This window comes from Lepidochelys kempii, chromosome 15 (assembly GCF_965140265.1).
Source record: "Lepidochelys kempii isolate rLepKem1 chromosome 15, rLepKem1.hap2, whole genome shotgun sequence".
In the NCBI taxonomy this organism is placed as follows: domain Eukaryota; kingdom Metazoa; phylum Chordata; order Testudines; family Cheloniidae; genus Lepidochelys; species Lepidochelys kempii.
Window position 1 is genome coordinate 10,846,493 of NC_133270.1, and position 26,785 is coordinate 10,873,277.

Below are 26,785 nucleotides of genomic sequence, written 5' to 3' on the forward strand. Positions count from 1 at the left end.
GCTGCATTATTTCCCTGGGGAAAGCATTGGGCTGCATCTTAATAAAAGGCTTAATCACCCCCTCCCCCCCCAACAAGGTCTTTGGTTCACTTAAATCCAGACCCAAACCTGCCCCTTAAATCCCTGCTTGAGGCAACCTCACAGCAGAGGCCACTTGTTAAGAAGGGCTTGGGCAGCCTCAGGAGAAGGGACCATATAATCAAATTACAGGACAGAGGATGAACTCCCACAGATTTCAGGACACAGAGGAAAGCAAATGGGAAGCTGTGATTCTAGAATTCATATGATCCCTGAGAAGCCCTTTACTCACCCTTCCCCCATACATTACCACCCCCAGTTAATGACTTCCCCCACCCAATGCCCTGCCCTTCAGAGAATGACCACCCCCACATCTCACCCCTGACAATGAGCCCTTCCCAATACCCTGCCCCCTAAAGGAGGATGCCCTTCCCCAGACCATCTTGACACAAGTGATACTATTTGGAGAGTCAATTCCTTTCAAAATAACAAAAACAAGCAGAGACAGTAAAGCCCTTTGCCTAGCCAAACCAGATGATGTACTTAGGGAGCCCATACATCAGGCGACTGGAAGCCGCTTTAACCCGCTCAGCAAAATAGCCGATAGCCGGTAAGTTTCATTCCCCTCTCTCCCCCCTTCATCTCAGAGGTCTTAAAATCTTACAGTAAAAGGTGTACAAAAAAGAAAGGAGTCCTGTCAGGATTCTGCTGGAGAATATTGCTCACACTGAGGTGCCAGGTTCAGGAACCTTGAGTCAGGCTGCAGCCAGGTTCACCTCGCGATATTTACATATTATACACTAGGAAAAAGCAAACCCCACGTAAAACTAAATCTAGGAAAACAAAAATACTTTCAGCTGTAAGGGTAGTGTTTTTACTTAGCAAAATATACATTTTGTTTTGTTCCATAGCGATGTCCCACCGTTTCAGATCCTTGGAGCTTCACACATTTCAAAACCTCACATTTACAAAACAGAAACAATTAAAAACAGTTTCTTTAAAAAAAAAAGAAGAAGAAATGCATCAGTTCTGCTCAGCCTTCTCTCTCTCTGCATCTCTCTTCCCTTCAGAACTGCGTTCACATCACAGACTGTCCTTTAAAAATGTTGACAACAGAGTTGAAAAAATTCAAAACAATTTCAAAGCCAAATAAAAATACTCCTCATTAAAAACTACCTAACACGATCACAAAGCCAATTCATAAAATATGTCTACTAGCTCAGGAAAGAGCAAACAATGAAAAAGAGGGTCACCCCCCAAAAAATAAAGATAAAAAAATAAAATAAAAAATAAAACTACCAGCTAATAAAATAAATAAAGAAGAATCGGGGGGTTGGGGGAGGGAGAAGCGTAAACCATCGGTGGTTAGTAAGAAAGCGAGATGATCTCCTTGGGTTCAGTCCAGTGTGGTCTGTTCAATGGGAGAGATCAGGGCAGGTCAGCAGGAGCCTGGCAGCCAGCCGGCAGTGTGCAGTTTTATTCAATAAAAAGGAAACCTTGGCTCATCCCCCAAGGCTCACCAGATCCTCCAGCCCGCTGTCCTTGGTTAGGTCACTGGGGAAATCTGCAGGAGACCAGCAGAGGTGGGGGGTACGGGGGGTAGAGGAGACAGAAACAAACAAAAGAAAAACTAACATCCTTTCAGTTTTTTGTCTTGTCTGACACAGGAACAGGGGGTGTCCAAACTTCCCACAATGCAGGATTGTGCTGGCACCTTGGTAGTGGCATGAAGATTGCACCTGATTGGCAAAGAAGCGGGGCAGAATGCAACTCCCCTATCTTTAACATGAAGGTGTGGGCTAAAGGGACAAGCCCCAGCATGCAGTGCAGCCTGACTTCTTGGATCAAGGAGTACTGCATGCCAAGATCTGCAGGCTCCCTGGGTCAAACTTCTTTAGTAAAGACGAGGCTAGTTATACGCTGCAAACTGCACTCAAGTTATCCCTGGTTGAAGAGAAGCAGCCCAGTCACACCCTTTCCCTGGAAACATCTGCCCTACTCATTTCAGTCACATTTCTCTTTTTAAACTACCAAACTTCTGCCACTTTTGAGGTGTGCACCAAGACCCTCGAACAGCTCCCCCTCACCCCGTTCTCAGGGACACAGCTGCAGCTGCGTGTATGATTTTCCCCATTCCCATCTGGATGTGGAAGCCTCTTTTCTCCCACAGACCACCTCCATGGAGAGGAAACAGCACTCCAGAGATGCAGTGCTCTCAGCAGCAGTGAGATTTGCTGAGTTAGCTGCACTCAGGGTACTGCAAAGTAAAGGGTGGGAGGGGCTTGTGTGCGAGAGCTCACATTGCCTTAGGATTTTGGCCAACTGTGCCTGTCTATTTTCTGTCTCCGTCAACTCCCCTATTTCTACCAGATCTCCATGCTATCCTCTCCATTTCCCTCACTCCACACCCTTCCAACTGTGGGCTTCCGCTTCTCCCTGCTACCACTGGGGCACAGCCACTTATTCTTCTGGCCTCAGAGACCTGGATGAGCTTCCCTTTAGAGCCCAACAGTGACGCTCTAACTGGCCAAAGAGGTTACTCAAGCAAAACACCATTTCCTGTCCCTTCCTGCCCACACTCAATGGAATGCCTCTGCAGCACTTCAAGCTTGGGGAGCAGAAGTCTGGGACAAGGAATTAGAACCTGGGTCACTGGGTGGACAGGACAGAATGCAGCCCCTCGCCTGGCCTCCTTGCTCTCATCTTCAGATGAAGCCCCTGAATGTTGGCCCAACCAATAGGAAACTTTCAGTGTAACTTAATAATAAAATCCCCTCCTGAGCCTAGCTTCACTCCTCTCACACCTTCCCAACCTCTCCTGTTCAAACATCTTACCTCCTGCCTCCTTGGTCGCTAGCTTCAATGGTACCCATTGGTAAAAGCCGTTGCAATCAAGGGACCCTACAGAGGAAGAATTCAAATCCCCCGATTAGACAAACCAAAGGAAAGATATTTGCTCTGCACTCTCCCCATCCCTGTCCAGCCTTGTGTTATTCCTGGGGACCCATGTACGTTCCACCTTTGGAAGGGAGTTCTGTGTTTCATTCTGACAGTGAGAATAGTTGTGGTCTTTCTGAACACTTACAGTGGTGAGCTCAGTCATGGCCCAGCTGCTGGGAAAGCTGTTTCCACTGCTCACGAGTCTCACCGTTGAGGTGCTAGTTCCATGAGCCCAGAGGAAGGTGGCTGTCATGGCAGGCTATGTGGCAGAGTGAGGTAACAGGCCCTTGGGTAGCTTGGGCCAGTTCTGCGGAGGGCTTTGAAGAATGGGACCAAGCCCTAGCACTTAACTTGGTATTCAATGGGGACCAGTGTAGAGCAGAGTTTGGGGTGACATGCACTCAGCAGCCTGTTCTGTAAGCTAAGTAGGCTGCTGCATTAGGAACGAATTGGGGCCTTAAGCTCAGTGTTTTTATGCCTAGGAACTGTATATTGCAGTAACCAAGCCTCGAGGTTGCCTGCAGCGGTTGTCAGTTGGGTATTCATAGTTGTAGAAATCACCATCCCAAAAGGTTTAATGATTTATACACCCCACCTCCTTCTACCCCCCAACCTCAACAGCTGGCTGTGAAACACTCACCCCTAGGCTGTGACCAAAGCCAGTACTTGGAGCTGGACTCGCAGCACTGATGTAACTGCTGACCCCTGAATCCTGATTGGCTGCTCCGTAGAGCTCTGCCATTGGCCCAGGACTGGTAGTGCCCAGAAACCCACCAGTGCGGCTCGGAGTAGAACCTAAGGGAGGAAGCAAAACTACATGGTGAAGATCCCAAAATGCAACCCCGTCCCACCCCCCTCTCATGGCCCAGTGCAAACCTCAGCCAGGTTGCTTCCCCGGGTAGGAAAGTGGCAGTTACCTGTCCCTCTCACTACAGCTGCTGCTGCCGCCGCCGCCGCCATCGGCCCATATGCAGTAAGGGGAATTGCTGGAAGAGAAGGAACAGGCCTTTCATAGCGGCACCAAGGGACGCTCCTGAGCAGGCACCTTCCCTTCCCTCCAGGGAACAGCTGCCAAAAAGGTGCATGAGCTTGGCACGTTACCTGCTACACTCAGGATGGATACGCAGGAGGAACACACAGCCCTGCATTTACAGGACAGCTTTCATTTAGAAAAGCCCTCAAGCAACTGAACTGACCAATTCCGGCATAGGAAACTTTTCGTTCAGGACTGAAACACAGTGACATCTGGGGTGACGCTGCCAAACCGCAACGCCACATGCCAACTCAGGACAGGAAGTGACTGAGAATCCCATAGCCAGGTGAACCGGCATGGGGAATTTAGGATGGCTATTGGCATTTGGCTCCAACCCTAAAGGCTAACACCCCAACTCTGGGGATTTTTGGTGGGCACAGAGGGTCAGTAGCTTGGTTTGACATCTCATCCAGAAGACAACTCCAATGCTCGGCATTCTCCAGCCATGCTGGGGCACAGCACCCTTCTCTAGCACCTTCCAACAGTAATGGTTCAATACTCACGCAACCTCCTCCACCCCAGATCTCACATGGCTGCAGACATGCAATCCTCCCTACCTTTCCAGCTCTCCTGCCAACTGCAACCCCCCGGCTGTCCACTCTAGAAGAGTGTGGAGCATGCGCCTGGCAGTGCAGAAGCCGGAAAAGGCACAATTAACACTGGAAGCCTTAACTTATATGTATCAAATGTCGTCCATATTTCTACTGCCATGGGTGCCCAGCCCTGAAGCCACAAGGCACCTACGCAGTACTGTTCTCATTTCCCCTAACATGACTGGGTCAGCATTTCATGCTCTACTGCGAAATCCACTGTGATTCTGTTTAGAGCAACGTAAAGAGGTCAGAACAAATCGATTGAGTTAAAGGGCTGAAATCCAGACTAGCTCAGGAGGGAATGTTTAGTTGCAGGCTTTGTCTGGTTTCAGGTGTACATCACACTGGGGGCTTAGATTTGCGTTAGTGGCTTATCATAGGTCTTCAGCAAACATAAGCACAGAGCGGACAGTATTTTTCTCCCAAAGATGCTGTTGTGGTGAGTAAAGGGCCGGTTTTGCTGAGAAAGAATCCAATTTCCTCTGTAGGAAAAATATTTTTGCCTTGTAGTTTATCTAGTTAGAAACCAGACTTCTGCCTTGCCCAGGAAGCTCCCCTCTCATTAGCTCTTTCATACAGGAGCAGCACCCGAGACTTTCAGAGAACCACCCTTCTTGTTTCAATTGTACTCAATACAGCCCCGGCTGATGGTTTACATTTATAGAGCCACATTCAGCCAGAAGGTTCCTGAAGCACTTCACAACCTACTGGCCTGGTCCTGCAATGTCCTCCGTTCCCCCGGATGTCTCAGCAGGAGCTGCGGGAGCACGTACCTCATGGGAGCAAGCCCAAGGCGTGCACATGAATCAGAGCACCCACCACCACAAGCTGCCCGGTGACTGTTTAACAGCCCACAGCAGCAAAGTGAGGAATACCCCCGTCTCCAGCTGAAATTCTGGAGGGAATCTAGGGACAGAGGTTGTAATTACCCAACATGGCAGCTAACCAGGACACCAGCATTAATAGTTCACTGCTGGCAAAAGTACCAGTCTCTAATGAGCTTCAGTGAGCAGGACTTCTGTTTTATGCTCCTCCAGCAGCAAGGTGCCTCTTCACACCCTGCAGGGGCACTAGTCCCACGTGGACTTAGAGGGAAGAGCACCTTTTACTGAGTTATCCACACTACTCTTGCAACACCCATTTTTTTCTGGGAAGCCCCCTATTCAAATACAGACGCAGTCCAACCCTACTCTGTTTGGGAACTATCAGAATCACAGCCACAGGTGGAATTTCAGAGGCTTATTCAACTATATATGAGGCTCCCGGGGATGGCTTTATTAACTTAATACACCCCACTTCCCTCTGAGTAATTTGTTTTACCAACCTCAGCGTTCTTTGACGTGCACACTCTAGGAGGATCAGCACTATTCTGAGCCATTGGAAAACTCCCCTTCCAATCCTCCCCAAACCCACTGCGGCTAGCAAAGCTTCCAAAGAATAAGCTCCCTGCAGAAGTCTGTATCCTCACTGCAGGAAAATCCAGTCCTTGAAAAAACAGATGGCGTCAAGGAAGTGTCAGAGTGAAAGGATGTTATGGAAGATGGGATGGTGTATAGGGAGGAGGAGGCCAGCCCACTGCTAGACATAGCTGCTTTTCTAAGACAAATACCATGCATGCTACAGAGCTTGGGAAAATGTGGCCATGGAACAAAGATCCTATGGAAAGAGCAGCACCAAGAATACATGCTACACAAACTCAGAGGTCTGAGGAGCTGGGGGAAGAAGCAGGTGTGTTTATACTTTGCGGAAATACTCAAGACTCCTGACTAGTCTTTGCAAAACTTCATCACCCCCCCTTCTATTACACCATGCTCAACCACCACCACTGATGAGTACAGCTGGGAGCTCCACCACACTCAATGTTCCTCTACCATTCTCTGCCTAGCGAGCCTGGGGCTTAGGTAGCAGTGAGCTTCACCATACCCAGTGCTGAAATATCGTTCCCTACACTAACTCCCAGGCGGGATCAAAGTAGCTGCAAGCTCTCCCAGGTCCAGTGCCCTGCACTACAGCAGCTCAGGCTGGGACTGGAGTAGTGGATTTCTTAGAATTCACATTACTAGCAACAAGGTTTTCACAAATGATTCAGAGGCTAACTGCTGGATAAGGAGCGAAAACAGAGCAGGGAACAGCAGCAGTTCAGAAGCTAGAGAATCTGGGGATTCAAGCCCACTTGCCCTCATCATGTAAGACCTGCATCTCTCATCTCCTCCAATGTGATATGCATGGTTCAGTTCCCCTCTCCACCCCTCGCCCCCAGCCCCTGTTCTTGATGTAGCTAGTGCAGATGGAAGAGGAAATGAGGAACGTTTCCAGTCTCACTGCGCCAAGCTATGGGGCAGCGACATCACTGGAATAACCCAAAGCCCCTTCTCCCCTTCCAGCTTGTGAGTTTTAGGAAATCAGCGGGACTGACCTGTGAGCTCGGGGAGGACGGGGGCACTCGGGAGAGGGGTCCGCTCTACACGGAATTCTAAAAACGAAATGTAAGACAACTTAGGAACTTGTAAAACGCCCCCGAGGGGGATCTGGTAGAGAGACAGCAGCATTGGGCCTTTCTGGATAGAACACAAGGCCAGACAGAGAGGGATGAAGTCACTGCAGCATCCAGCCTTTGACTCTTTATTTTAAATGAATTTTGAGCTGGACTGACAGCACGCGAGACTGAAAGCCTCTGCTTACCCCCAGAACAGGTACAGCCCAGGCAAGGGCAGTGGAAGCCGCCCAGACAGTGCGCCTCAGGGTTGAAAGGGGAGTTCAGTCTCTTTGGCCCAGCCAATCCTTGGCCTCGCAGCTAGGACTGCCAACAAGTGCCAGTTGAGCTGGAGGTGGCTTTGTGATATGAACACCTGGTTCGCTAGGACTGAGACCCAGCAACTGGATTCGCACAGACTACCAGACAGCAACTTTCAGTCGCCGCCAACGCAGGGGGGGTTCCGACTAGCAGCTTAGAGGTGAAAGCTGCCAGAGCCCATTGCCAATCGCCTAATGTCAGGCCTTCTACACAGTCTATTGGGGATGGGGGGCAGAGGAGGGCAGGGGACACTCAGAGTTGCCACTTGTCCCGAGAACAGCAGGGCAGTCTTTTATAGGGTGGCCCTGCATCCCACTCTTTGCTTGTGCAGGCAGGGGAGGGAGAGGAGGCCAGCAGAAAGCTCAGAGCAGCTACAGTGCATTCATCAGGGATCAGGCAGTGATGGTCACATCTGGGCTTCAAGACAAGGAATGGGACAGCTAGGGGAATTTACTAATATGCAGTGTTGTGAAGAGGGGTTTGCTGGGCCTCTAAGAGATCCAGGATACAGCTCACTGCAACTTAGACTCTCACATTTAGGAGGCCTAGGGAACTTCAGGCCCATTTAAAGCTAGCAGGGGTCAAAGTCCTGCACTCTGTTTTCAGAAAGGTGGCGACTCTGGCGGAGAGACAGATGCACACACACACACACACAGAGGCAGCAAGACCAGCAGAGCTGCAAGGCCCCTTCTGTGTAATAGCAGCCCCCACAGAGGAACCTAGCCGAGAGGGGGGCGCATGAACCTAGGACATTTCCTGTCACTGGAGTGAGAGGATAACAACAGCAGACACTCACATGGCTACAGCCTCCTTCCTAACTAGCCAGTAGGCGGTTCCCACCTATTCCAGGCCTCCGTCCCCTCCCACCTTCACAGTTTTAAAGAAAGCCCAAACTAGGGCAAGGGTAAAACAGGCAGAGATTCGGTCACATGCCACAGGCTTCCCTTAGTGTGAGGACAAACTGGATGACTGGGCAGGAAGAGGCACTTACCAGGAAACTGGTAAGTGTAGCCAGGCGCAAGGCCCGTGTAACTCCGACTGGCATAAGTGGCAGCTTGGAAACCTGGATAACCTGCCAGCAGAGAAGAGGGGATTGTTACACAAACGCACACAATGCCACTTTCCAGTCCCAGCTCTGCCTGCCTCCCCATAGCCTGAACAATGAACACACACTATGAAAGGACCAAGTAACATAGCAGTTGAACAACACACGCGTGCGCACACAGTGCATACCGTGCAGGAATTTGGGGAAGAATTTTAATGGAATTTTAATACATTGCCCCTTCGTGGTTCCAGACATTGTTACCCTGCAAAGACATGTAGATTTCCCGGTCAGAAAGCTCAAGGTCCCACAAACTAAAGCACTAGCTGGTTTTGTGAAAAGGGGATCTAGAGACAGTGGGAGCATATGGATGACTGACTGGTACTAAATCACCCATCATCTACTTTCGTAATAGAGCTGCTGACTAACATTCTGAAGTAGATACAAAAAAAACAGGTGGCTGAAAACATGCAGGCAGATAGCCTGTTCCTGGCACAGATCACTATTACAAGTCTTCCCATTTCCTGAGAAGCTGTCATAGCTAATCACCTACTTTAAACAGTCCCATGAGAAAGCCAGCAGCTGACTAAGAACTGAATGTTTGATTTGAGTTCTCCCATGACAAGTGTACATGGATTTCCCACTGACTCATTTGAGTCTGCTGGTTTAAAATTACAGTTCTACTCAAAAAACACAAAAACTAAAATCTGAAGTGGCTTTGTGGGGTTCCAGATCTATTTTATCTCAGCAACTCCAGTGAGAACGTGATGAGTGCAAATGCAAAAAAGAGGTGTTTTTCCTCTGCCTGCCAGCCCAGCCAACCCAAGCTGGGATCCAAGTGCTAGGTTGAATGTTCCTCCTCCAGCACCACCCACAGGGGCCCTGACCCAAAGGACACTTGTGTTTGTTCACCTTAACCACACCTACAGGTTGGATGGGCTCGGGTTGCTGGTGATGCTCAAGCAAGAAAGAACCAAGTTTGACTCTCAGACCCTAAAAGGAGCTAATTGGGCTGGAAGTCAGAGGGGACGATTCACACCTTTTCCTTTGTAACCTGAACACATTTGCTCTGAAGTCACAGAGAAAAGGTCCCCACAGTGCCACACACAGACACTCCTTTGTCAGAATGGCCCGTTTGATTTCCCTAAAGGAGGGAAGTCAGTGGTATACAGGCTCCACTGGATTCTCAAGAACATTTTTATCCCCCTTGAAAACAAGGAGACTGTTTATTAGGATGCTACACAGAGAACATGCTCTGCCTGTGTATCTGAAGTGATACTCTCCCCTTTGCCCAACAGAAGAAGGGTGACTAATACTACTGGGGGCTCCTGAAGCAAACATTCATTGTAAAGTCTGGCCTAGCATGGCAGGAATATACCTGGATGTGGAAAACTCTGCTTTTGGCTCAGTTGTGTTGCCAGGGCATATACAGCCCTTTTTTTGTGCCGAAGCATAGTGTATATCCTGTTCTATAGGTATTATATTGGACAGGAATTCCAATTACGCCTTAAAATTCCTCCCAACACAACTGCATTCCTGTTTTTTGTGTGACCCCACCTCTAGAACTGTGCATACGAGGTACATCTACAGTTCTTCCATGCTGCCACCAGAGGGCGATTTGTGATCATACATTGATCCCAGCCCTCCTCCTCCTAGCTTCAGTGTTGCTTTTCAAAATGGGGTCTGATGTCATAGATCCAATTTCTTCTTGAACAGCCTGAGCCACCTCCCCCATTGTCTTACACCTAGAAACGCAGTCCCAGAATAAAGCCTTCTGCCCCAAGCAGAGCCCCCTGCTGCTGCCGCCAATTATGATGTGGGGGCTAGAGAGAAGGGTTCTCTTTTGCAGCGCTTACCCAGCATGCCAATCCCAAGCATGAAGGCATCCATCCCATAAGGCATCACTCGGGACCGCCCTCTCGCAGAGCCAGTGGGGGACATCACTTCCTTTGGCTGAGCTTTTTTACATTCCACCTGCCACAAGAAAAAAAAAAAAAGTGTTGGACCTCGGCCTTGACTTGCACTGCACATTTGCTCGGAGCACATACCGTACTGCGGGCCACGGGCCAGAAGGGCTGCCTTATTGCATTGGAACCACTATGCCTGCTCTGTCCCACGCACCACTCCCCAACCCTGCCTCCCATTCTGCAGCCACTAACACTGCCTGCAGCCTCCCCCGCCCTGTTACTCTGCTAGAGAAGCAGCATTATTGAGTAGTTAAAACAGGTGACTAAAATTCTACCCATGGTTCTGTCCTTGACTGTCTCTGTGACTTTCGGCAAGACAACCTTGGAGCCTCAGTATCCTCATTTGTTAAAAGAAGATACCTGCCTCGCAGGGCTGGGGAGAAGTTTTGCTAACGCTTGTACAGCACTCGGGGTCACAAAGTTACAATTCCAAGTTATGGTTAGACTGCATTGCCTTTTGGGCTCCAAATACCAGCAGTCATTCCCCTCCTTGTTGAGTATCTCCTCCCTAGATCTGGGGCAGTGATTTCAGGGGTCCCATCTGCTTCCTACCTGCAGTCCCAGAGCCCTAGTGCTTTGCCCCATCCTTCCACTGCCGGCTTTGCAGTTCACACTCACCATTTTGTTATTGATCTCATGGAAGTGGATCTCACACACCTTCTCCACAATATCTTCACTCTCAAATGTGACGAATCCAAACCCTGAAGAAAGGGCAACACTTCCTGGTCAGGGCAGAACGCTGTGTGATCAGTACCTGCCAGTCCCACATGCCCAGGAGAGAAGGCAACCCAGAGGTTCCTGGGGTGGACCAGTTGGGTCATGGCAGTACTTCCACTCCCCTCTGGTCTCCAGTAAGTCCTGCATGCATGCAGCACTCATATGAGGAGCAGGGAAATCACTGACCTCTCCCAGATTTCCCTCTCATCTCCATTTCTGCACCTTCCCGCTTCATTAAAGCCCATGGCACTTAGATGGCTTAATGACGGATACCACAATAGAGGGTTCCAATCCAGCAGAGGTCCATATGAACAAAACTGTTTCCTGCCAATGCTGTTCAGCATGTGAAATGAGTTTGGTGGGTCCCAGTCCAGTCCCCAACAGACAGGCGCCCACATCACAAATATCACCATCCCAAATAGTGATACTCAGCACATTTCATCTTCAAAGCCCTGCCTGTACACAAATTAGTCCTTACAGCCTGTGTGTGACAGGAAAGTATCAGCATCACTATTTCTGGAGCAAAACCAAGGCATGGAAAGGTTAAGTGATTTGCTCAAGTTCACACCATCTATAAGTATCTGAGGTGGGAACAGAACTTGGAAGTTCTTGCCTCCCAGCCCTATGCTCAGAGCACATCTCTAATGGACCCCTTTGCTAACAGTCTTGGCAAAGGACTGACTGGGCTCTGGAGTCCAAACTTCCTTTTCACAGCTAGGGGTGGCCCTTTCGGGGAAGAGCTGAGGCATGGCAGTGAGGGACTTTGAGTGAGCTTGCATTGCAGCTGTGGCTAAATGGAGCTTTCAGCCTCCAGGGCTTCTGAGTCAACTTCACCAGTGCTAAAAATCACTTTTACACACACACACTTTTCCATTTTTCAGTATTTTCCAAGCTGGACTGGACTCTTTCTATGAGCTTCTCCTTTCTCTCCAGGTAGGCATTTATTTTGCCCCTATCATGATCTGATATCTGGGTGCCTTGGGAACTCAAGATAAGTACCCTACACTGAAGCCAAGAAGTTGCCAATACCAAACCAGATGACTGGTCTATCTGGTCTAGTATCCTGCCTCAGGCAGGGGCCAATACCTGATGGCTCAGAGGAAGGCAGTCCTCCCTACCCCTTCTGTAATGCTCTGCATAAGAATGGCCATACTAGGTCAGACCAGTGGCAGATGCTTCATAGGGAATGAACAGCACAGGGCAATTGCTGAGTGATCTGTCCCCAGTCATTAAATCCCAGCCTCTGGCAGTTGGAGGTTTAGGGACATGTGGAACATGGGGTTGCATCCCTAACCATCTTGGCTAATAGCCATTGATGGACCTATTCTTTATGAACATACCTAATTCTTTTTTGAACCCCATTATGTTTTTGGCTTTCACAACTTCCCCTGGCAATGAGTTCCACAGGTTGACTGCACATTGTGTGAATTATTTCCTTATGTTCATTTTAAACCTGCTGCCTATTAATTTCAGTGGGTGACCCCTGCTTCTTGCATTATGTGAAGGGGTAAATAACACTTCCTTATTCACTTTCTCCACGCCAGTCATGATTGTATAGACCTCGATCATGTCCCCCATTAATCATCTCTTCTCTAGTCTGAACAGACCCTTTCTTGTTAATCTCTCCTAGTCTGTTTTTGTTGCCCTTCACTGTATCTTTTCCAATTCTAACACATCTTTTTAAGATGGGGCATGCAGTACTCCAGGTGTGAGCATACCATGGATTTATATAGTGGCATGACTATATTTTTTGTCTTATTATTTATCCCTTTCCTAATCGTTCCTAACATTTGGTTAGCTTTTTTGACTGCCACTGCACACTGAGATGTTTTAACTAACCACAATGACTCCAAGATACCTTTCTTGCGGGGTAATAACTAATATAGATCCCATCATTTTGTATATATAGTTGGGATTACGCTTCCCAGTGTGCATTACTTTGCATTTATCGACACTGAATTTCATTGGCCATTTTGTTACCTAATCACCCAGTTTTGTGAGAACCCTTTGTAACTCTCTGCAGCCAGTTTGGGAGGTCACTATTAGTTAGTCTCTAAGGTGCCACAAATACTCCTTTTCTTTTTGCAAATACAGACTAACACAGCTGCTACTCGGAAAACTATAGGGAGTAATTCTGTATCATCTGCAAATGTTGGCACTTCACTGTTTACCTCTTTTCTAGATCATTTGTGAATATGTTGAACAGCATTGGGCCCAGCACAGAGCCTTGGGAGACCCTGCTGTTTACCTCTTTTCTAGATCATTTGTGAATATGCTGAACAGCATTGGACTCAGCACAGAGCCTTGGGAGACCCTGCTGTTTACCTCTCTCCATTGTGAAAACTGACCATCTATTACCACCCTTTGTTTCCTATCTTTTAATCAGTTACTGGTCCATGTGAGGACCCTCCCTCTTTTTTCATGACTGCTTACTTCGCTCTAGCCAATTCCTGTAGAGGGCAGAGGTGCCGGATCTGATAATTTATTATGGGCTAGCCATTTCCCCCCCCCACCATCAGGCTAGCTGGAATGGTACGTGTATAAAATCAGGCAACCAGAATCACCTAAACAGTAACAAAATGGGATGCACTGAAGGGCACCCTGGGCAGCAAGAGTGAATACGCAAGGATAGCTGGGAGAGAGAGCCACAAGCAGAAAGTGCTTCCTGTGTGAGTCTGAAGCAGACAGACACACCATGTAAGCGCTTAGTGCTGCATGTGAACATGGCCGTGGCCTAGGAAAGGGCTGCCACCATCATAGCGTAGCTGTGTCCTCAGTATGGTGCACACCATTGTGGTGTCCACCTAAGAGTCGTAGCCAGTTAGAGGGCACATGTACAAGAGAATCAGGCACCTCCAAAACTAAGGCTCAAACTCAATGCTCTCCTGCCTGATCCGAAGAGCCTGAATACCAAAGCCAGGCTCCCACTCTGTAACCAGATACCACAAATGGGATTTGATTAAAAGGTGACTTGGGAGCCCTGGGCTGAGGAAGGGGTCAGAGGCAGGCACTCTTCTGGGTCTTGCGTCAGCTTCCCCAGGGTTCGGATTGCTCAGGACAAGGTAAGACACACACAGACAACTGGAGCCACGTAGGTAGCTGGGGAGGGGAGGAGGCTGCCTCCTCTCACATATCAGCCATTCGGCAAGTTTACAGCACAGGAAACGGTCTGGACAAAAGCTCTCTGTGCTGCGAGGGACTCTGTTAAAGGATGTGGATGCGAAGGGATGGGGTGATGGAAGGTGAGATAAAGAGCAGCTGTGACCTGCATGCCCTGCTGCTGGCCACAGGATACTACCTCCGCCCCATCACCACAAACATACATCTGCTCCTGTCATTACGCAATCCCCTGCCAACTCTACACACACACACAGCGCCAGGGTGCTGCCCTCACCTCGGTGTCGATTGGTTGTCTTGTCAAACATCAGCATAGCATCATCCACCTGCAAGGAGCACAAAGGAGGAAAGGGCTCAGATCAGGTTATTACTGAGAAAGACCTCTGCCGGCCCCATGCCAGAGAGAAACAAGACACCCACCTGCCCCCAAAGCAGAACATGACACAAAAAAATCAACCATTCACTTACCCTTGGGAGGCCCCCAAGTCCCAGGGCCCTGACCCAACAAGGGAACAGGATTTCCCCCCACATTAAAGCTTTCCCACTATACTGCAGGCAGGGGCTCCCAGCATGAACCAAACAGGTCCATCTCCATCCAAAACTTAGGGTGCTGGAACAGGTTCCCACCTAGCCATGCTCCTGGGGAAGGCAGGCACTTTCCTTCCCACTGAACCAGGAAGCAGCCCTGGACAATTTGCCTACAGCTCCACAGATGGGGGGTGGGGAGAGAGAGAAAGAGAGAGACTGACTGACTGTCTCGGTGTCCGTGTGCACACACCAAAGCCTGAGGAGGGGAGAAGGAATAAGGGGCCTCATAGAGATGGAAAATGGAGGCCTCAGACAACAGAGACTCTGCTTGGGGACTCTGGGAAGCCACCCCCACCCCAGAGGAGCTTTCATCTAAGAGAGGTTTCCTACTGCTGGAGGGTGTAATTAGAGCAAATTTACTACAAGGACTGAACTAGTGCTGCCTACTGAATGGGGGGAGTGGAGGCGGACACCAACCATCCCCCTCCCCCAACCCTGGGGCCACTCACCCCCTCCACCCCCTGCCCCCACCAGTGCCTGGTGCAACTTTCCTTCCCCTGCCTGTGCTCTGCTGGGTAGTTCCTTGTAGAGAAGCAAATCTGTGCAGCTCCAAGTCTGGCCAAGCAGAGTTAAAAACGCACTCCAATCCTCTCAGCGTAAACCACCATGTAAACCTGTCCCACTGACCCATGCTCCTTGCTAAAGCACTGCCTTAATCTGATTATGAAACTGGATGTGCAAGTGCTCAAGGGAGGGGCAACAGGATCTGTACAGCAGCTAGCCAGGGCCTTCCTCCGCCTCAGTCAACGACAGCCGGGAGGGACCAATGCAGCCTACGTTGCTTGGGATAAGCTATTTCTCCCTCCCCCACTTACAATTCCCTGTTTTCCTCCTTCCAAGCCTTGCTCAGTGAAGGAGTCTGAGATGCTGCCTCCCGAGAAAGGACTTGGGGTGGAACCCATCTCCACCAACCAGCACTGTCAGATGGCCAAGCCCCAGGCTTCCTTCAAAAGAGAGCTTGCAGCTGGAATGAGATGGGAAAGGGGGTTTACCAACATCCCCCTGACAAGGGGGCTCCATCCACCTCAGCTGCCAGTGAGATAAACAGGCACCTTTCTCCCATAGGTGAGATGGGAGGATGAAAGGAGGCCATTACTAAATACCCTCCACAATGTCACATGGAAAAGGGTTGTGTGGTCACTTGGGTCCCCCGAAGAACAGGGGTCACCACCCACATCTGCCAGCTCCAAAGAGCAGAATGACATACAGAGGACTCAGCTACCATCCCACGCCACACTACAGCCAGGGAACTGGGACTTGAACTTTCCCATCTAGGCCCAAGATCCATGCGGTTAGTGAGGCCAAGACCCGAGAAACTCACTAGTGATCCAAGCTGAGTGGAAGGAGTCCGAACAGTTTAGATGGAAGATAGGACAACCAACGCTTTGTCTGACACTCCATGCTACCTGCTTCTCTCCACTGAGGCAGGTGGGAGGGGGAGTTGCCCAATGGGTGGAAATATGCTCCAGCTGCTCGCTTACACTATCTTGTCAGCCATACCCACTTTTTACAATGGTCTTTATTACTTCAGAGCTTGGAAAGGGAGGGAGCTTTCACGACTGGTGGATCCCATGGGTTAATTAAGGTTATGTGGGCCTGAGTGGGATGGAGCACAAATACCATGCCCCTCTCAGTAACACCCTGAAGTCAGCAGCTGCCCCTTTGCAGTGCTTGAACCCCAATCATAGCAGTTACCATCCCAAACTAAGCCTCATGTCCTGATGGAGCTAGCAGTAGTCCCCTAAAAATCAGCCAATCCCCTCCTTTGAAATCTAGTCCTCCAAAGTCAGATTGCCCACTCTGTACTCTAAAATAAGCCCCACCGGACTAGTAAATGTAAAGACATTTACAGTCTCAAAACAACTATCCCCTACATGAACGCTATAGCAGTGCCCCAAAACTCAGCCAACTCCTGCACCCTTTCAATATCTTGAGCCTCCCATCCAGGAACTCTAGGATCAAACAAAATCCCGTTAGGACCTGGACCATTTTATATACCAGCACAAATGCACTTTTAGAGTATCAATAGAAGTGTACACAGATAAATAACAGTTCAAAACACAGCAAAATGGATTCCTCAGACTTTCACCTCTCGAGACCCTGCGTCACATCGTTCCAACATAATAGGCTAAATAAGTTTGGTGAGCTCAGACTAGTTTGGAAATTGACTCACAGTTCAGCACAGCTGGTGAATTTCTTTTAGGAGAGGTCCAAACTAGAACACGAGCGGGTTAGAATTAAGGTGCCTCAGCAGCCCGAGAGGCTCAGGTCTGGCTCAGCCAGGGTTACAAATCGTCAGGATTGAGGTGCATTGTCAGAGCAGCGTGAGTGGTCCACGACTGTCCGCATGGGGTGGCCACTTGCAATTCCCCATCCCACTGGTCAAACTCCCTTGTAATTGCCCTGCTGTGTCACACAACAGTATCACGAGGAGTTATCAGGCTAGCATTGCCACAGTAACTCCCAGGACACTTCAATAAGCTGAGCTGGCCCTGGTTCATCCTAAGAGCCTCATGCTGTCCTGGGGACAAAGTACACTAAAACACTCCAAAACCCACACAACACAACACAAGTGGAGCTCATTGCAGGATACCCTTCGCTCCAGCAGCTCAGAGCGGACACAGTGCAAGGAGGCACTTTGCATCTCAAACACCACCCTGACAGGTTTCTCAAACTACACAACACAGGACTCAAACAGCGCCACCCTGTGGAGAGCAAAGTAGATGATGGAAGATAAACAAGAACAAAGAAACTTCCAGTAGAAGAGCAGAAAGAGCAAGAATTCAACCACAGAGCAAAAAACTAAGCAATCCAAACAATACGGCAGAACTGCAGGGAAACCTGGGAAGTGCCTAACTGTGAGCTCAGCTGCCGCTGCCTGCTGTCACTAGGCAAGGCCAGGGGGTTCAGACAGGGGGCTCACTCTGCCAGGGAGACGCCCCTAGGAATGCCAAGCATGGGTGCTTTACAGACATGAACCAATAAAGCCCACAGCCTCCCTGTGAGGTGGGTCAGGGTTATTTGTCCCATTTCACAGATGGTGAAACTGAGGCACAGAGCAGCAAAGTGACTTGTCCAAGATCAGTGGCAGGAACGGAAGCCAGGGGATGCGGAGCTTGCAGCTCCTGGAGAGCAGAAGGCCAGGCTCCCCTTCAGCCCTCAGCACATTCCCAGCGGCTCAGGCCTTTCCGAGCACCGCACCGGGTGCACATTCAACTCGCAAACTGCTAATGTGTGTCCTCAACAGGCTTCTGTGTCCATGGAAACCCAGGGCAGGGGAGGCGGGATTAGTGGGGCCGGCTGGCCCCAGCAGCCAAGTTCATGTGGCCAAGCACTAAGTGTGAGTGGCAGCCCTTGGCGGGCGGCTATTGTTGTGGCTGGCTGTTGGGTGCCTCTCTGGGCAGAGCCCCCGCTGGGATCCCTGCCACTCCCTGGCCCATTCTCCTGAGCCTTTCTTCTCCGGTCCGCGCTGGCTTTGCCAACGCCGAGTTAGGCCTGAACAAAAGAGGCTGCTGGGGACAGCTTCTCTTGGGGCCTGATTACCATGGTAACCCTGGCCCCTCCAATCCCAGCTGCTGGATCAGATTAGTGCGAGCTCTAATGCTCTTCGGCAAAGCGCTCAGCACAGACACAAAGACACCCTGCTGCGGCGAGTCTCACCAGGAGCTGGCCTCGCAGGCCTGTGTGAGAGAGGGCCGCCCGCACCCCCCCGCCCCGGACACACACACAAAACGGCCTTTCAGTGCCACCTCGCTCCCCCTGCAGTGCCACCTGGGCGCACAGCGCTGGTGCAACGCTACACCTCATACCACGGCATACCCAGCACAGCAGCCCCCATCTATGACCAGACCCCACGACCGGCCTCCAAATGCCCCAGCCCCCCAGATGGGGGGCTGCCCAACACCCCCACCCACCCATATTCCAACATAAGCTTGCCCAAAGAGGGAAGTAGCAATGAGCCACCCCCCTCTCTTCTCATCAAAGGGGAGGGATGCACAAATCTCCCCCAATCTCACAAAAATAAGTGGAGGAGGAGGAGGAGGAAGGGGAGCACAGAACCTCCCCAGAGCTCCCCCCCCCAACGGGGTCATTTAGAGGACAGAGCCACCCCGATTTCTGCCAATTTCACAGAGAGAGTGTTGGGCTGAACAGGAGCAGAGTTACCCCAGATTTCCCTCGCTCATGCACACAACCAGCAAAACTAAAACAAACAAGCACAGCCCAAAGAGGGCTTTGCTGCCTTATTTTCTGTAAAACAAAATCCTGTTGAAATTCAAACCCCCTCCGCCCCAACAAAAGGCATTGCAGTGCACAAATGAGGCTGCGAATGTATTCTACTCCCTTCACAAAAACTACCCATTATAAAAATATTATAGTTAAGAATTTCAAGTCTGGCAGCAAATTCCCAGTTAAGGCTCCAACACCAACTTGAATCCTGTCCCTGCCCCCACTCCATACACAGGCCAGAGACCACACCCCCACCACCCTATTGCCATATAAACTCTCCCCACCCTCTTGTGCATCTGCATTAGGATAAATTATTTCATTCTGTAATCCTGCCCATGGACCACATGGCTGGGCGGGACCCATCTTGGGCAGGGGTCTCAACTCCCTATTGAGGAGATGTGAGAAAGGGTTGGAGAGGGGGGTGTTTCAGTGTACACATGGGGGAGAGAAAGGATCTCCACTCTGTATGCTGAGGATAGGTAGGGATGTGAAGAGGGGACTGGGGACAGGGTGGTGTGGGGGATGGCACAGAATACGTTGGCCACGAAGAAAGGGACAGAGTTAAAAGTGGTTTGCAATGGGTATGTGGGGATTCTTTGGTCTGTGCACTGAGAGGTGTGAAGACAGAGAAACATTTTGAGCTTGTACTGAGAAAGGGAGAGGTTGCCCAGTGGGAACAGGAATGCAGGGTGTGATCTCCACCCCACGTCGGGAAGGTGGGCAGGGATACTGGAACATGATGAAAATTAACTTCAGAATGTTCTGATTTTTTAAAATAGCATTTACAGTTCCAACAATATAGTTGCAATGCACTTGTAATGGGGAGTGGACAGAACATACAATAGTAACTGGGCATTAACAAAAGTTTTGCTGGGTGAATTGTCTTGTTTCTCCCTCTTACATAAATAGTTGTTTTAATTGTTGAAACACAGCAGATGAGTGTTTAGCTTAGTGGTCAAGGCTGTAGCTGTCCAACATCTGAGGTTAGAAGTTCAAGGCCTATGTTTCTTCTATAGCTATGAGAGAATGTCTTCCTCCTTGTTCAACCACTAGGCTCAGCCTTGTCCGGGGAAGGAAAAGGTTAACTTATCAACTCCAAATGGATTGCCTCCACAGAGCTCAGCCACAGGAATCACATGGCAATGGGACTTTTTGAGCACTACTTGGTAGTTAGGGGGCGTACGCATGTTCCCCGAGTCCCACATTCTATAGACAGAGGGTATAATGATCCCCCTTCATTAGCAGCCCCCCAGCTCCTTCAGAAACCTTATCTGGAGTTGGGCACCAAATCGATGGGGAGGAGGGAGGAACAATGTGGCTCTGTGGAGGAAATACATTCAGGGACAGGGGCATCATTAGGCATATGTAACATACGCGGCTGCGTAGGGCACCCGAAAAATCTGGGGCCACAGGTACTGACTTCTCATCTTGCTGGGAGGGTGCTTAGTCCTTCATGGCATTGCTACTGCCGAGTCCTACTTTAGGCAGTTTTACTAGCAGTGTCCTCCCTGAGGAAACGGGCTAAGGAGCTCTGTTAGCTGACCAGGAATTGAAGCTCTTCCCTCCCAAAGTCGGCCTTTGATCTTGCTGCAGTACTGAGAGCAACCTACAGATTTCACAGATGGACAAGTGGCACTGAAGCTGCCCTCAGTAGGCCCTGAGACGTTTAGGCAGAGGGATGTTAACCAGTTCACTAGACTGAATGTACAGTATTATCCATGTAGATAGCCTTTGAGCAGATAGGCCTTGGCCTCCAGGTTTTCCCTCAAAAGGCCACAAACAGTCTAACCTTTTCAATTACTTAGTAAACTGAGTTTAAAAAAGAACTGATGGGACTAATACAGTCCTGGGGCTTTGGGGAGGGATGGGCAGACTGATTCAGAGGAAAATCCAGTAAAGTTTTGGAGTGACCTTCTGCAGGTGGACATCTTGATGAAAGTTGCAAATAAGAACTTTGAAGGCAGAAGTGGAGAAGGCTTCCCCATGAACAGCAGATCAGCTGACCCGTGTTCATTTGAAGAGATACTACCGTATCTTTTTAGAAAATAGTAAAAGGAGTGATGGCTGCTAAGAATGAGACCTTCAGGAAGAGACGGAACAGGAAATAGTAAATCATGATGAACTGGAAACCTAACAGCCATGCTATCAGGCGAAATGACATGAAGTCCTGGTGTCCTAACCAACCAAACTGCTGGGACAACACAGCTTGATTTAGGGGAGGAGTAAATGGTTGCTTGATCCATGCCCGGGGACAGAAACTCCCAAAAGTAGATGTGTTGTGCCCATGCCAGTCCTAAGACCACCACCCTGGCTCGGTCCTGCTGAAACTTTCTCACGGCTCTGGGGATGACAAAAGTGAGAACAGGAGTCCCTTTCCCCCAATGTAAATGAAAGGGGGCTGATAGACATGCCTGTGCCTGCCTGCTCTTGAGCAGATCCTTGGACACCTGGCAAATATCAGATGAACCACCAAGAGTCTGAATGACCATTCATACTGATCTGCGCTTTTCTGACTTAGGTCATTGGCTGTAGCATCTTTGGTGCCATGCTTGCCAGATGCAGAGTAAAGGGAATCCCTTTGTTCCAGATGTAGCATTGCCACAAGACAAGTTGCCTGCTGACACAATGGAGGTGATCAAATTCCCCCCCCCCCATCTGTTCAGGATGTAAATTGCAACCATGTTGTGAATAAAAATTTGCATCAGTTGCCCTTTGATCTGTGGAAGAAAGGATTTGAAAGCAAGTCTGACGAGCCTCTGCTGTAGTAAGTTTATGTAGAGTTTTGATCCCTGAAGTGGACTGTGGACAATTAAGGATCCTAATTGTGCTCTCCCAACCTAGGGCAAAGGAAATCATGCCTATCATGAGCAGGGGAGAAGGACATTATTTTTAAGACATTCTCCAGCAGTGTCCACTAGAGTTTTTGATTACGGGAGTGGGGAACACTCATTTCCCAGCTGTGAACTACTAGTTTGTACAGGATTCAACTACCCTTGCAAGGGTCACTTCCCTGGCCTTCTAATGGACGTGCATGTGCGTGTAACACAAAGGTGCAGGCAGTTATCTGGCCCAACACCTAAAGATAAAATCTCACAGGGTCTTCTAGCCTGGACCTGGCTAGGTTCGCTGCCTGGATGAGATCTCAAAACCTGCCCTGTGATGGACAAGCTAGAACCCTTGTAGAATTTAAGGTGGCCACTATGAAGGTGAAAACCCAGGCTGGACCAAGGTAGATTTTTCCTTGTTTACCCTCAGACTGGGAGATATATAGAGGGAACACAAGATATGGGCCACCTCACTGAAAGACCGAGCTCTCATAAGCAAGTCATCTAGCTATGGATACCCCTGCAGGCGCAAGCAACATAGACAAGTCACAGCCACCTCCATGGATCTGGTGAACACTCTGGGGGCTATAACCAGCCTGAAGGGTTGAGTACCTTGTACTAATTGGTAATTGTCTACCACAAACCTCTGAGGTACTTCCTGTACTTTTTCCTTACCAAAATGTGAAAGTAATCATTGTGAAGGTCAAGGGCCTCAAACCAGCCTGGAGGGTTAGGAGTCAGGATTAATCTCTCAGGAGAAAACCTTGCAGAATTGGATTTTCCTTATGTAATTGCTCAGTCATTCCAATTTCTAGAATTGGGTGCAGACCGCCATTCCTTCTTGAGAAAAGGAAACAACACTTCTATGGTTCTAGTTTAACAGGGCCAAGAGCTCATCCTCATCAGAAGGCTCCCTGAAAAAGAAAGGGGGCTTGAGCTTTCTCATTGTCATGAATGGGAAGAAGTACCCCCATACAGTGAGCTTTAGGGCTCAGCAAGCCAAACAAATTACTCAGATGCCTTTAAAAATAAAAAAGGGAGTTGTTCCCAAGGACTGAGGTAAAAGAGGAAGAAGTTGAGGATCTGGGTCCTCCAAAGTTGCTCTGGGGTTCTCTGGGGCACACTCACACTTGCTGAACTAGATGCAGCACCAGCTCCGGCTGAGGTGGAAGATATTTTCCTCCTCTGATGGTTTCTTTTTTTAAATTTCACTTTAAAAAAGACCGTCTAGCCCTATTGCTGGTAGTCTGATTCCAGGAAGGACTGTTGAAATTGTCCCTTGTGAAATCTAAACTATTTCCTGCAAATAAAAGCTGACTCAAGCCCAGAGACATCTCCATGGACTTTGTGACCTTAATCCTTTCCAGAACCTCTGTCCCAGAGCAGAAAGATTGGTTCCTTTAAAAGGCAGGTCCATGACCTTGACTTGCATCTTGGTGGAGAGGAGAGTTTTGGAGCCAAGAGCGTTTCTTAAGGGACCCAAGCATGTTCAAAGTCCTAGTATAGTGCTGTCTGAGACATCAACGGACGCTTTGGGAGTATGCTTAGACACCTGGCCTTCCTTAAACAATACCACACATCCCTGTATCTTCTCATAAAGAGAGCTGGTCAACATTTTTCATTCACAGCATTTTAAAAATAAAAAACAAAAATGGCCTCTCTTTGAAAGGAAAAGCTTTTTTAATACTGATTTTTAATCTTCCAGTTTTTTGTAAAAAACCCCCAAACATTTGAAGTTTCGGGGGGTTGTTTTTACCCTTTCCCTCCATTTTCCCCTTAATTCTTGAGCAATGGCTAGTATTTTCCCTATGTGCACTTTTTCATTTTTTCTTTTCCAAAGGTCAGAGAAGTTTACAAAAACAAAAACAAAACATTCATATACTTGTTCTCCGTGGCAACAATTTTTTTTTTTCAAAGATTTGAAATTAAAAAAAAAATTGTGATCAAAATGGAAAGTGGCTCCATTTCAAACCCAGCAACACAAATTTCAAATTTGCTCATTAAATTGTTTTTCCATTTTTCTGCTCACAAATGTGCTGAACTCAAGATCCTGCCTTTGATTAGGCAGGAAACTTATATCTGGCAATAGCTACCTTGGCAGCTGGCAGTTCATAGATTTTAAGACCAGGGAAACCACTGTGATAATCTAGCCTGACTTTCTGCATAACACAGGCCATAGGATTTCACCTAGTAATTCCTGCATCATGCCCATGTCTTCTGGCTGAATTAGAGCACATCTTTTAGACTGACACTCCATCTTGATTTGAAGATTTAAAGTGACAGAGAATCTACCACATTCCTAGGCTTGTTGTGTCAGGCTTGTCTAGCAGTTAACCTTCCACCTTAACACATTCAGTTGTTTGAGCCTCTGGTCCCCAGAAGTAGATGACAACTTCCCAGCTTTAAATATTTCACTTGCAGCTGAAATCACAATTGAGCTTGGGGTAGGATTCTGGAAAAACAATCCAAATCTTTCCCTGGGAACTGGTAGAAGGATCTAGGAGTCTGACAAATCAAGGCGCAGAGCCCAGATGGTGCCTGCCAAATCCTGGGAGGCTCTGGGGTCACACAGAGGAGGGAAAGGAGTAGTCATGGCAGTCTCATCAGTTGAGAAGGTACCACGGGCACCTTAGAGGATAGTCCTCACCAGTTCCTGCCTCTCAGAGTACCAATGTCCTGTGGATCAGCAGTGCTACTGGATGTGGAGTCAGAGAGAGGTCAGGTAGTCCCTAAGGAGACTGCCTTCTTTGGAGGAGACTTCCTGCAGAAGAGGAGATCTAGGTCTCCTCAATTCCTTACATTAAAGAAATCACAGATGCGGGAGGACCACAGGGCCAGACACAACAAGGGGTAGATACCCCTAAGGAGGAGATCCTGGGTAACTCTTTAACTGGGCTCTCCAAAGTGACAAGGTTCCAAAGATGTCGCTGTATTAAAATGAGGCTCCCTATGAGGAAGAACCATAGCTGACTGGTACAGAACAGTCTTTTCATAGACCTGGATATCATACCATACTGAACTCAGATCTCATGGGAGCAGAGAGCCCCCCAGACCGGAGGGTGACACAGACTTGCCTCAGAACCACAACACCAAGGAGTCATCCACACATGGCTGGAGGAAGACCATTTTGGAGAGAGCCTCTCCGGAAATGATCCCACTGGGGAGAAGCAGCTGGGGCTTGGCACGGAGAATGGGGACATCCCTCGCACCGGAGCTCTGAGGGTGTATATTTCTGTTGGAGTGGCCAGGTGAATCAAAATGATGCTCCGAAGCAGAGGATCATTCCAATCAACCCAGATCTAAGAGGTCCTTCCTTGTGAGAAACTCCTACGATCCAAGCAGGCAAATTACATCAGAGTTAACCTAGATCTAACTGCAGGATGCTTTCTGGAGCACTCCTCCTTTTTGCTATGAGGCTTACTGAACTCTCCTTCCAGGCCTGTCTAAGGAACCTGGAGCCTTAGCTGGGGGAACCAATCTGAGCAGTTCCTTGTGGGGCATCTTTTAATTTTGGACATTCTCTTTCTGCCTGTGTTCTCTCTCTTGGCTTCCACTCTAAGGGAGATTTCAAAGACACATTACACAGCCCTAGACACTCCTCCACAGAAGGTCTCCTAGAATACTGCACCTCCAAAGCCTATGGTAGCAAAAAGTTCTGCTGTTTTCTTTTTGGGTCCTTTTAGAAGGGCCCCTTACAAGCCATCACAGCATTTCCCCCAGGCATGAAAGGCACTTTTCGTGCTTTTATGGAGTAGGAAACATAGGACAAGAGGAGCATTATTTAAAGCCAGTCTTTTTGGTAGCATTCTCTCTCTTGGGCAAACCCTGACAAAACAGTCAAGAAATTAGAAAGGAGAAGTATGCATTCCTAAAACTAATTATAAAAGTACAAATGCTGTGTGTCTTACATGACTGAAGGGAGAGGTTGGTTCTGTGACACTGTTTGGAAAGCAGAGGGACGGTTACTAGATGCAGGGTATTTGTGCTCTATGGAACTTAAGGCTAAGAGAGGAGCGTGCCCCTGACTTTCCACTACCGATCAAAACAGTTCTGTGGCCATTGAGCAGACTCATGACTCCTGCAATTGCGCTCTGGAGACATTACCACGGAACAGGACATACGGATACAGCACATTTACTTTCTGTGGTAGAAGACAGAAAAAATGTAAAGAAGTGACTAACGTGTATATTGATTCCCAGAGCACTGAACACTTCCCCTTTCTCCCAAGATTGATTGGAAGCATTAAGCAGCTGCAAGTTACTGTGATGTATATTTTGTTCATCCCAGGATACACGTATCAATCATTCTACAAGACAAAACACAGATACCAGACAACACCACTCCAAGTAGAACCACCTAACTTTATAGGTGACAAAGAATTCCTGAAAGCTACATTGATATGACACAGCCAATTGGTGAGGATACTCTTTTCCAACCCATTTTCTTCTCTCCAAACGTTAAGGCATTCACACACCATAAAACCATCTTATGCCCTCCTCTGGGCTGCTGCTGGTGCCCTCTTTCAGAAGAGACACAGATACTGAAGTCCTCATCTGTCATGGTCAGCATTTCATGGCACTTTCTGCAAAAATTAGGGTGCTAATCACGGTGTCCTAGCAAGATTCCAACATAGATAATTACATTCTACCTCCCTAAAATCCCCAAGAAGTTCTAATTGGCTATGGTGTCCTTCAAGTCCTGTCCTAAACAACTGTGCAATGGTTTTGTGCACTGATAATTAAACAGTTACTGTGCTCCACCCCAGAAGCGGTGGCATATCAGCAGTAGACCAAAGCAATCCCTATCTGTAATAACTTGCATTATTTCTTAAGTGCATAAAGTGCTTTAAGGATCCATTAAGGTGAAAGTGGTAACATTATACAGCACCTATTACACCACAAAATGCTCACCCTTCCCAGTGCAT

At 48.7% G+C, this 26,785-nt stretch overlaps 1 protein-coding gene across 7 annotated transcripts in view; it reads right to left on the minus strand.

Annotated features, from left to right (window-relative positions):
- Window positions 1-366: 366 nt before the first annotated feature.
- Window positions 367-26,785, minus strand: part of MSI1 (musashi RNA binding protein 1) — a 35,854-nt gene continuing 9,435 nt past the window's right edge. For 4 of the 7 annotated variants that reach the window (XM_073312377.1, XM_073312374.1, XM_073312380.1 and 1 more), the window contains 9 exons: window positions 14,499-14,547; window positions 11,006-11,088; window positions 10,277-10,394; window positions 8,370-8,450; window positions 7,001-7,057; window positions 3,876-3,944; window positions 3,599-3,771; window positions 2,854-2,919; window positions 367-1,582 (listed from right to left, as the gene is read on the minus strand). In XM_073312377.1, the coding sequence (XP_073168478.1) occupies window positions 2,878-2,919; window positions 3,599-3,771; window positions 3,876-3,944; window positions 7,001-7,057; window positions 8,370-8,450; window positions 10,277-10,394; window positions 11,006-11,088; window positions 14,499-14,547 (672 nt within the window). In that variant the 3' untranslated portion in view covers window positions 367-1,582; window positions 2,854-2,877. The remainder of the gene's footprint in view (window positions 1,583-2,853; window positions 2,920-3,598; window positions 3,772-3,875; window positions 3,945-7,000; window positions 7,058-8,369; window positions 8,451-10,276; window positions 10,395-11,005; window positions 11,089-14,498; window positions 14,548-26,785) is intronic. The other 3 variants (XM_073312375.1, XM_073312378.1, XM_073312376.1) reach the window with 3 other exon arrangements.